Source organism: Eubalaena glacialis, chromosome 11 (genome assembly GCF_028564815.1).
Source record: "Eubalaena glacialis isolate mEubGla1 chromosome 11, mEubGla1.1.hap2.+ XY, whole genome shotgun sequence".
NCBI lineage: Eukaryota > Metazoa > Chordata > Mammalia > Artiodactyla > Balaenidae > Eubalaena > Eubalaena glacialis.
This window is the reverse complement of record NC_083726.1, coordinates 62,701,915-62,713,213: the sequence shown is the minus strand read 5'-3', so window position 1 is coordinate 62,713,213 and position 11,299 is coordinate 62,701,915. Positions and strand designations below refer to the sequence as shown.

The following is an 11,299-nucleotide window of genomic DNA, read 5'->3' as shown; positions in this document are numbered from 1 at the left end:
GCCATGGGGGGTGGGTGTGACTGTGAGTGAAGCACGGAAGGGGCCATCTGTCAATGCCAAATCCTATACTATCTTGGCTTTTAGAAATTGTGGGTGTGACACACCCAGCTGCTGAGAATGGACTTTGGGCCTCTGAAGGGATGGGAAAACCAGGATTCTTTGTCCCCAGCTGCTGAGAATGGACTCTGGGCCTCTGAAGGGACGGGAAAACCAGGATTCCTTGTCCCCAGCTGCTAAGGAATGAAGATGTACAAAGACATCTCTGGCCACCGAGGATATGCCATGTGCCTGGCTGAGGAGGAGGACAGGCTTGAGAACTGGACGGTCCTGGGCTCGAATCCCAGATCAGCCACTTTTTAATTAGGCTAATTACTTGATCTCTCTGGCCCTGGTCCTGATGCCGACCTCCTGTGAGGTCTATGGGAAAGGAAACCTCCTGATATTCCAATCTAAAACCTGCTCTGCTCCCCAACAGGGTTTGTTGCACAGATCAAATGAAATGGGGTATTTGAAACCAAGGCATCAACGAGGTTTTTCAGCAAAGAAGTCTCTCTGGGAACAGCCTGGAGGAGGCCAGACTTTCCTCCACGTGTCCCCCAACCCCAGCCTTCTGATCCCAGAGTGACCACCTCTCTCCCACCCCATTGACAGACAAGGGCTGCACACAGCAAAATGTGTTGGCAGAGCCAGCTGAAGCTTTATTCTGAAAAAGACACTTGGATTGGCTTTTAGTTGGGGGCGTGGGCAAGAGAGGGAGCCCCAGGCAGTCGACTCCCCATGGGTGGGCTAAGGACGGGACTGAGCCTCAGGTCTTTGGTTCCAACACTCCCCTGCATAACTCCTTCTTGCAGGAGCAAGTGAGAGGGGAGGCTGGGAGGGATCGCAGGAGCCTTTCACTTGGGCAGGATGTCAGAGGACTCGGACACCAGCTTCCCATCACGGGTCTCAATCTTCTTCACAACCACAGCCTTGGAACTGGTACGGCTGAAGGAGCCAGAGGCCCCTCCAGAGCCCAAGCTGGACTGGTAGGAGCTCAGGCCATAGTTGAGGCCAGGGGTCCCGTAGGCTGAGGTCAGCCCACCTGGTCAGGAACAGAGGCAGCCACGTGAGCACAGGAGCCCATGCACACATCAGGTGCCATGCCCCCTTCTCCCTGCTACTCCGGATGGATGTGGTCCCCAGGGATAGGGAACCGCCCTGGTTCACTCCTCCAAGATGGTTGGGGAAAACCAGGAGCAGGGCGGGAAAGAGCTTTGCTATTAGCTATGTGACCTTGGACAAGACATTTAACTGGGCCCCAGGTTCCTCAGCTATACCGGAGGGAATTGTATAGGAGCTGCCCTCCTGCCCTGCCCCCCCAGGACCAGGACACTCACCTGAGTACCCGCTGGTGGTCTTGGTGTGGATACTCATGTTCTGCATCCCAGACTCCAGCCTGTACCCAGAGGACACATGGGATGTCAGGACCAACCCCTGGCCCTATCCCAGGACAACAGGACTCAAGTCCCACCCCTCCCCACCCCAGGTCCCAGGGATGGGGCCCCAGGGCCGGTCAGAGAACGCCCACACCCACCGGCTCTCCTCGCCCTCCAGCAGCTTGCGGTAGGTGGCGATCTCCACGTCCAGGGCCAGCTTGACGTTCATCAGCTCCTGGTATTCGCGCAGCTGCCGTGCCATGTCCTGCTTGGCGGTTCTCAGAGCGGCCTCCAGCTCGGCCAGCTTGGCCTGAGCATCCTTGACGGCCAGCTCACCACGCTGCTCAGCATCAGCAATGGCGGCCTCCAGGGAAGCCCTCTGGGTGGGGAGGGGACAGGTGAGCAGTTAGAGCAGAGTCTGCTTGCCTCCTCCCCTCCTCCCCCTGCACCCGCTCTCCCTTTCCCCTCCTTTAGGGACCCCCTCTCCCTGACCTGCACTAACCAACTCCACCTGGCTCAATCCAAGAAAATGCTACAGGTGGGTGAGATTCAGGAAGCGGAATGGGGAAACATGAGCAGCTTGCAGGCCCTTCCCCGCACAAACTTCTCACCCGGGACGCTGTGCGATATTACCCCCACCCCCAGCTGGACTAGATCTCTGCTTTCTAAACTTCCTTAAAGCATCAGAGCCCAATCTTACCCTGATATATAAGACAGATATAATAAAGCAGGCCTGGGGGACCCATCCTGGACCCCCAACCTACCTGCCCGGCCCTCACAGAGGGGCCTCCTCAGCACCCCTCAGCCTCCCAGGAGCAGTCTGGACTCTAGCTGCCCCTCCAACTCCTGACTCTGGTCTAGGATTCCTTCCCCAACCCCCAGACCCCTCACTCCTCCTGCATTATCTCCTCTCACCCGGAGGTGTCCCAAGACCCTCTCCCACCCCCAGCTCAGCCCATACCTGGCCTTTGAGGCCCTCGATCTCAGCCTGGAGTCGGTTGATGTTCCGGTTCATCTCGGAAATCTCCGTCTTCGTGCGACGGAGGTCATCCCCGTGCTTCCCAGCCAATGTCTGCAGCTCCTCGTACTGCAGATGTGAGAGAAGGAGTGAGGTTGAGAGGGGATCCCCCGGTCCCTCCGAGGGAGAGTGCCCTCTCAGCCAAGTCACCGGAACCCAGGTCATCTCTCCCCCACCCCCCTCTACACCTCCGGGCACAGGGACATCCCTGTCCCCCAGCACTACTCGGCAGCCCAGCTCGCAGCAGGCAGAGTCAAGTTTGAAATCCTGCTCCCTCCTCAAGGACTAGGGCACAGAACTAGCCAGAAGGGGAACACCAGCCTATAGTGACCCTGCTCTTCACCTTGGTCTGGTACATGGTCTCAGCCTCAGCCCGGCTGCGGTTGGCGATCTCCTCATACTGGGCCTTGACCTCGGCGATGATGCCGTCCAGGTCCAGGGAGCGGCTGTTGTCCATGGACAGGACCACGGACGTGTCAGAAATCTGCGACTGCATCTCGCGGATCTCCTGTGGTGGGGAGGGGAGGTGGTGAGGCCCTGGGCCCGCACACAAGGAGTTCCCTTCTGCAGAAGGGCCTTCCATAAAGGACAAGACAGTGGCAGTTAGGGCTGGAGAGAAGGCAAAGTTCCTAAAGAAGGAAGATGGGTCAAAGACCTGGAACTTGGAGGGAAGTAAAGATGAAATGAGGCCGGGATAAAAGGGAACCTGGCTTTGGGTGAGAAACCAGAGGGGCAGAGCCCTTCCGTGCTCTCAGCTACCAGTATGGCGCCCACAGAGGGCTCTCATTCAGCCCAAAGAATCTAACTAAGGCCCTGGGGACAGAGCAGGCCTGAGCTGCAGCTGAGTCACCACTCTGTGTATGATGACCTTGGACAGGCTATTTCAGTTCTCTGAGCCCATTTTCTCATCTGTGAAGTGGGATAATAAACCCTCCCTCACGCAGGGGGACAGAACATATAGAACATCCGTGCCGGGCTACTATTGGCAGCTGTAATTATTCAGAGGTGGGCCCTTGTCTGTTGGTGCGCTGAGGGCTGGAAGGGGCCTCTGATGGGGCTGGGGAACCTCAGTCTCCAGTGCCCAAGAACGTACCTCTTCATACAGTTGCCTGTAGAAGTTGATCTCGTCAGTCAGCCCTTCCAGGCGGGATTCCAGCTCTACCTTGTTCATGTAAGCTTCATCCACATCCTGCGGGGCAGGGGGAGGGGAGCCTGAGCTGAGTGCCCACTCCTGACCCCAAGCCGGGGGCACCCAATGGCCTGGACTTAGAACTTTCTAAGTAATTGTCTTCTCCCCCTCACTGTGTGTGGCCTGACCCAGTCCAGTCTCTGCCCCATCACACCTGCATCCCCAGCCCCAGGCCTTTTACCTCTGCTTCCTACACACCCTTCCCTCTCCCCCACTCCCCTCCCCTCCTCCTTCTCCTCCTCTGTCCTCTTCCTCCTCCTCCTCCTCCTCCTCCTCCTCCTCCTCCTCCTCCAGGAAGCCTTCTATAGCCAGACCTCAAATTCTACTGCTCCATTTTCTTAACCACGTCCCAACACTGATGTCCAGAGTTCTGTCCAAATGCACCTAACTACCTCTCTGTCCTTCTATGCTAGATACCTAGGAGGCACCCAAATGTTGTCCCATTACTTAGAAACATTTAAGAACAGAAAGCCTCTAGCCTGAGTCTCTAAGCGCCAGCCTCCAGTGTCTGATGGGGGAAGGGGTACTCCCTCACCTTCTTGATGATGACAAATTCATTCTCCATGTCTGTGCGCTTTTGGATCTCTTCCTCATACCTGGTGAGAAAGAGATATAATCAGAGGATGGAGGCAAAGGTGAGGTTGCTGTGGGTCTTTCGAGGGGGGAAAGGATAGCTAGAAAATTCAGTTAATGGAAATGCAAGAAGATATGAGATGGCTGGTCTGGTCCTTCTGCCCCAACCAGCTACTGTTTCCCCAACCTTACTCCATGCTATCATCAGCCAGTGGGGAGGCCTGGAGCAGGAAATCTCTCTCCAGATCCACGAATACACATTGGATTAGGCATATGAGGAGGATTAGCAACAGGCACTGACATGAAACCTCAGACAGAACTTTCTGGAATGTGCTGGAAATCAGGGGTAAGGAAGAAATAGAGTCTAGGGCTATTAGTATACAAGAGAGGCCTGTTGGCTACCTCTGTGTCCCATTTTAGGTTGACTGTGTAAACATTAGCAGATAATTTGTTGTCCAAATCGGGACAGCTCTGAGATTGAAGGGGGAAGGGAGGTGCTATTAACAATGGCCATAAACCTAGACTGTCCTGAGAAAACCTTGTCCTGGGGTCACCCTAATTATATAAGACTGCACTGCCCAGCAAGCAGAGGGCCTTGGTGTCTTAGGCTTCTGGTCCCAAGGGGCCGGGCAGGGTGGGATGACTTCAGTTGGAGAGAACAGAGGCTCACTTGGTCTTGAAGTCCTCCACCAGCCCCTGCATGTTGCCAAGCTCCACTTCCAGCTTCAGCTTCTCCTGGGCCAGGGTTTCCAGCTGCCGCCGGAGGTTGTTGATGTAGCTCTCAAACATGTTGTCTATGTTGCTCCGGGCTGTCTTCTGCTGCTGCAGGAGGTTCCATTTGGTCTCCAAAATCTTGTTCTGCTGCTCCAGGTGCCGTACCTGCATGAGGAGGCAGGAAGGTCCACATCGCACATCAGGCCAGGGCTCAAAGTCTGGCGTGAAGCAAGCACTGTCTTTTCCCCTCATCCACTCCCCAAGCAGTGGGGTCTCCGGAACCCCATTAGTGCTGAGTTGGGGGGAGAGAAGGGGATACTTGGTTGTAAGAGGATAGCTAGCAGTTATGTTGACGCTATAGTTGCAAAACAAATGGGTCTGATTAACTTAGATTGTATATTGCAGTCCATAAAAGTAGCCAAGTTTTAATTAACACTTTACGTATGATTGAAAAAAATGTAGATTGTTCACAGCAAATAATATTATCATCATGATTATTATTTGGAGTGGCTTTGAGGGACTCATTGACTATAAGGAAACTTTAGCCCTACAGCCTGGAGAGCATTCGCCAGAAGACCTAGGTTTTAGCCAAACACTGCTACCTGATCTTGAATTGCTTCCCCTCTCTGAGCCTGGGTCTCCTCAACCCTGCAATGGCCTAGAAGAACTCAGGCGAGCCCTATCCAGAGCCCCACCCCTGGGCAGAAGTCACTTTTAGCCGGGTAAGAGGCAAGAAACAAGGTAAATCTGTCTGCAAACTGAAGGCCCTCCTCCCCACAGCCCTCCCTTTGAGTTCTCCAACATCCAACCCCACCCTACCCTACCCTACCCCGAATCCACAATCCTGTCCTCCTGTCCCAAACACAAAGGTCCTAGGTTCCTTGGGGCTCAAGGAATCCAGATTTTAGGATGAAATTAAGGCATGTTGGAAGGGAAATTTTTAAAAAGAAAGAATAAACTGGTTCCAAGAACAGGAATGACTTTTTTTTTTTTTTAAATCAACCCGAAGTTGGACTTCTTTTAAACTGGGAGGACTTAGAAGGTTATCTTAAGGGTCTGGTCCAGATCCAGCAAATCCCTCTCTGTAAATCCCTTTCTTCCCCAGCTCATTCTGCCCCAAAATTATAAAAAATAAGTGATAATAATATTTAGCCTTATTAGACTGTTTAATGTAGGCCAAACACTGCTAAGCTCTTGCATACATTATATGAATAGGCAAAACCTCTTTGACTTAGGGATTAGCGTGCCCATTTTGTAGACGAGGAAATCAGATTTAGCAAGGTAGTCCATCAAAGGAAAGGGCAGAGCACTGGACACCTTCGGCCTGTGCTTACCTACTCACTGGGAGGACCCCAGAGCTAGCAAAACGCAGTCAAGAAGTAAAGTGAAGGGTGCTTAAAGCCAAGGAACCAGCAAGCACTTCCCAAAATCAGGGGAGCGCCGGTTTCCCGGGGGACTCCAATTCCTAAAGGCGGTAATCTGCCCCAGGATTTCCCTCCTTCCGCTCCCAAAATGCCTCCCAGGAGCCAGTCAGCAGGGAGGGGCTGATCCTCCTGCGCGCTGGGGGCCCTGGGGCCCCTGAGGAGGCAAACCCCCAGGCTGCAAAACCCGGCCTGGCGCATTCCCTGGGAAAGCGGAGCCAGTTCGTTGGGGCGGAGCCGGGATAGTAGGGAAGAGTGAGAGGGGACGAGGGCCGAGCGGGGAGAGGGGCGTTGGCGGACAGACGCCTTATCTAAAGCCGTAAATCGTGGGGTTTAACAGGACGTGAAACGCAGATGGGGTGTCGCACGCCCGCAGACTTTGAATCCTGGATGGACTTTCCTGAAGCCAGGCCCTGGCGTCCACCCCACCACGATACACGACCCCAGGCAGAGGAGCGGGTCCCCAGTACCGCGGGCCTCGGCCCCTCAGCCCTCGGCGGGGGCGGGTCTCGGCCCCGCCCGGCGCCGCCCACACGGCCGGCTCCCCGGGCCCTGGCCAAGTTATGACTCATCTTGATGCCCCCGACACTCGGGCCCCGGTACGCAGAAGGCCTGGATCAATATTTGCCTGTTTGAATCAAGACAGCCGCTTCCTTCTCCCAGAATCCTATCAATCTCCTATTTAAAAAAAAAAAAAAAATGTAAAGCACAGAAGCACTGTAGAGAAGCCCTTGGGGCCATGTTAGGGAGAAGGGTGAACCTGAGGGAGGAACTGCCCTCCCACCCGCCAGCTGAACAGCTGGGACTCTTCCAGAGCTGAAAGCTTTACAGACGATCAGACCTCGAGTTGGGGTGAGATGGGCAAGTGAGGGAGGGAGCCCCAAGATTTAGAGTCAGAAGCCGCCCGGACCCCCTCTCTATCCCTTCCCCAGCCCAAACCAAAGTGCATGGGGCGGGGGGAGGGCGCCGAGACATCCGTCGGAAGCGGGAGTGCTGCCAGAGTGGGTGGGGCCCAGCAGGACGCCAGGGAGGGGCTGGAGATGTGCCCACGGAGGGTGGGGTGACCAAGAGAAAGGGCTGGGATCCTGGTCCGGCCTCAGGCACCGCCGGCCACGCAGGGGGAGCCCTCACCTTGTCGATGAAGGAGGCGAACTTGTTGTTCAGGGTCTTAATCTGCTCCTTCTCCTGGGTGCGCACGGCCTGGATGTCGGGGTCCACCTCCAGCTTGAGGGGGCTCAGCAGGCTCTGGTTCACCGTGACAGCTGTGAGGCCCCCCAGACCCGGGGCCCCACTGTAACCTCCAGCCAGACTCATGCTGCTGCCCAGGCCGCCCCGGAAGCTGCTGCTGCTGCCCACCCGGGAGAAGGCCGAGGAGCTGATGCGGGCGCCCGGCCCACTGGTGTACGAGCGGCTGCTGAAGGACCGGGGGCCGGAGGTGGACACCTTGTAGGACTTCTGGGTCACCCTGATGGACATGGTGGAGGCTGGAGAGGAGGCGAGGAGGCCGAAGCACACAGAGACTCGAGGAGTTGAGAAGCTGCTCCTAGGTGGGGTACAGCTCCCCGGATGGCCTTTTATAAAAAAGAGCCCAGCCCATGAGGAGGGGATCGGCCTTGTAGCTGAGTGGCTAGGCCCTGAGGGGGCAGGGCCTAACCTGACACCTGCCACCTACAGGCCGGACTCAGGTGGGGGCAGCAGAGAGCTGCTCCCGCCCCGGAGCCCACTCCTGCACCACCCCAGAGCCCAGGAAAGGGTAATTCCGTGAATGTGAGAAGTGCAAGGACTGCCGGCCTCTACCTGCTCCCTAACAGAGCCTTGTGGGGTGGCCCAGCCACTGCAACCCTGAATCCTGGGTCTTATCTCCTTCCTTCCTGTGGGAAATAAATGCACAGACTGGGGAGCAGAGCAGGAAAGGGATCTGTGGCATTTGGGTCTCCTCTGAGCAGCTGACGCCCCAGAGACACCGCCCCGTGTTCTTCGTGTTCTTCTCTCCACTTCGAGTGATTACGAAGGTCTGCCCAGGTTGGAGGACGGGGCTGGGTTCCGAACCCTTGAACCCGAGGTCAACCATTTGCCTAGTCTCTCCTCAGTTACTGCTGTGCCCTCAGCCCTTGGTGCAATGCCAAGAGGGGCTGGGTAAACATTTGTGGAATGAATGAATGAACACACACACACACACACACCGGCTGTCCTCCCTCTGGGGCTGTACGTGCAAGTTAAAGTGAGGTCCAACACAGCACTTTTCCTGGACACAACCTCGTGTCCTTCTCTCTTCCCAAGATCACAGGATTCCCCGGGCCAGGCTGAAAGGCACAGAGAAGGATGAACAAGAGCAAAAGGGCAGGCTGGGAGAGCCCAGGAGAGCAGGCAGCTATGTCGTCGGGGACTTCATCTCATCGCTCTCCTTGCTGCTTGGGGGAGTCATTCCCATAGCTCCCAGTGGGTGAATCACAGGAAAAGAGGCAGGACTGTGGAGTGGGGGGCACCGATGGTGAGTCAACCTGCAGCCACCTGGGCCCTCCTTCTCTTTCTCTTCCCAGGCCCCCAGATGGCCAGAGGAGAAGGGGAAGAGTCCCTGCACCTGTCTCCCCAAACCCATTATGAGAATGAGTCAGGAGAGTGGGTTGGGGCACAGCATGCACCTGCAGAAGGCTGGAGAATGGGGAGCTGAGTAAGGCCTGGGTGGGGCCGGGTGGGGCAGGCTGTGGGTGGAAAACAGGAGGTTTGGGTCCCGGAGGCAGAGATTCCAGCTTCGATTCTCTAATGGCTGGGGCTAGATTCTCTGAAAGATCCTGCAGGGCATGAAGTGGAGACTGGATGGCTGTTAACTAGAGACCAACAGATCCCCTGGGGGTAGAGGGACAGGAGGCCCACAGCCCCCAATCCCCAACCCAGGGGAGAGGGTGACTGCTACCCCGACCACCTATCACGAGGGGGCAGATGTGCAGATGCCTCCCCATCCTTCTCCAGTAGAGACACCCAGGGTTCCAGAGGACAGGCATAGAGACCCCTACAGAGGGACAGCGAGACCAGAAGCCCCCTCCTTGGAAGACAGACAAATCCAAAAAGACACACACAGATAAGCTCCCCTCGGATCACACACACCAGATCACACACACGTACACACAAAAGGACACACTTTGAAGTCCCTTCTGGAAAGACAAAGCCGAAGACTCTTAGAGGGGACACGGTGACCACATCCCTTTCTCCCCTCCCGTCTTTTCTCCTCGCCACCCTCCCCAGCCCTGGCATCCTGCCACTCGGAACCAGGAAGTACCTGTTTGTACCAGGCCCTCTCTCAGCGCCTTTAAACAATGCTTAATTTTCCAAGGAGTGATTTGAATGCAAGCTACCCCTTCCCCAACAAACTCCCACACCGTGCAGGGCAGAGAGACTTCACCTTCCTGAGACCAAAGGGAGGGGTATGGGCCCGGTGCCAAATCAGGCACAGAGAAGGCGGAAGGAGAGAGGGAGGGGCTGGTCAGACAGGTATGGCAGCCCTGGGGAGGGAGGACGACCAGCTCCCCACTTCTCCTCCCCAACAGAGTACACCTGGGCAGACTTGGAGGGGAGAGACCTCACCTGAAGTCCTGAGCACAGAACTGCAGCCCAGAGCCCCCCCTGAAATCTCAGCCCCTCCACACGAACTCACCTGGTTCCCTGGTTCCAGGAGTGCCTTTTGTTTAAGGTGAGGACAAAGCCGGCTACAAGGGACCCTGTGGTTTTCAGGCTGTAGGGCGGCCCAGATCTCACCCAGGGGGAGTCTCTCTTTGCTGGGGCAGCCCAGAACAATGCAGGGCCGGAAGTGTTTGCATCTCACTTGTCAGCTCCCTGTTGCCCAGAGACCCCAGCCAACCCCTCCCCCATGCCCCAAGCCCAGCCTTGGTGCAAGAGAAGAGACCAAAGCTGCCCTCTCCTGTGGCCTCTGCCTGGGATTCCGGGGTGGAGGCAATAGGGGGAGGCCCCAGGACGAGGGTCTAGTGGTGAGGGAACAGAAAACTGGACTAAGGTGGCCCGTGGGGACAACTCCTTGTAAGACTGTCTCTGGCCACCGTGGTCTGCACACTGCTGCCTACCCAATGAAAGGGAAAGTGTTTTTGGTGACTGCCCAACCCAGACGATTCTGCTCCAAACTGCCTTTCCTGGAGATCAGAAGAGGGAAAGAGGAGACGCGTGCCCCCTCCACCCCGATGGTGATGGTACAGGATGACACCGAGGAGGCCCTGAAGCCCCGAGCAGTTGTGTCAAGGCTGAGGGCAGAGATGGGTGAGCAGGGTAGCTCTTATCACTACATCACTCACAATCATCGGAAAAGATGGTCTGAACACGTTCTTCTCAGTGATCAGGAATGGTGACACAAAGACACCACATTCGCAGCAGCGCTATTTACAGCAGCCAAAATGGAAACAACACAAATGTCCACCAACTGATGAATGGAGAAACAAAATGCAACATATCCATATGATGGTATATCATTCTCAGTAAAAAGGAATGAATCACCGATACATGCTACAACGCAAGATCGCATATTGCATGATTCTATTTATATGAAACGTCCAGAATAGGCAAATCTGTAGAGACAGAAGGCAGATCTGCGGTTGCCAAACCACCTCCAGGCTGGGGGGAATGGAGGTAATTGGTAAAAGGATGGGGTTTCTTTTTGGGTGATGAAAATGTTCTAAATTTAATTATGGTGATCGTTGTACAAGCCTGTGAAAATAGTAAAAACCATCGAATTGTACACTTTAAATGGTTGAATTGTATGGTATATGAATTATAGCTCAATAAAGCTGTTACAAAAAAGAAAATCCACAAAAGCATAAATTAGCCACGTGTGTAAAGTACGGACTTCGTGGGCCAGCAGACGGGTCAGGAGATAGAAGGGAAGATTTTGTTAAGATGCTGAAGGTAGATTCCCTGCCTCTAGGTTAGTAACCAGGGCAGCATCTCCAAAGCACTGAAATCACTT

General features: G+C 55.3%; 1 protein-coding gene across 1 annotated transcript; it reads right to left on the bottom strand.

Moving 5' to 3' along the window:
* Window positions 1-673: 673 nt before the first annotated feature.
* KRT8 (keratin 8) lies at window positions 674-7,903 on the bottom strand. The gene is made up of 9 exons (XM_061205387.1): window positions 7,462-7,903; window positions 4,866-5,074; window positions 4,158-4,218; window positions 3,527-3,622; window positions 2,777-2,941; window positions 2,377-2,502; window positions 1,574-1,794; window positions 1,377-1,435; window positions 674-1,081 (listed from the first exon to the last, which is right to left on the bottom strand). The coding sequence occupies exons 1-9, from the start codon at window positions 7,804-7,806 to the stop codon at window positions 894-896; spliced, it is 1,470 nt and encodes a 489-aa protein (XP_061061370.1). The 5' UTR covers window positions 7,807-7,903; the 3' UTR covers window positions 674-893.
* Window positions 7,904-11,299: the final 3,396 nt, after the last annotated feature.

Excerpts from the sequence above, each read along its gene's own strand:
- KRT8 (XM_061205387.1), bottom strand. The coding sequence starts at position 7,806 with ATGTCCATCAGGGTGACCCAGAAGTCCTACAAGGTGTCCACCTCCGGC. Across the intron at positions 3,623-4,157 it reads AATTTGTCATCATCAAGAAG|GATGTGGATGAAGCTTACAT; the intron begins GTGAGGGAGTAC and ends CCTGCCCCGCAG. Across the intron at positions 2,503-2,776 it reads AGACCATGTACCAGACCAAG|TACGAGGAGCTGCAGACATT; the intron begins GTGAAGAGCAGG and ends TCACATCTGCAG.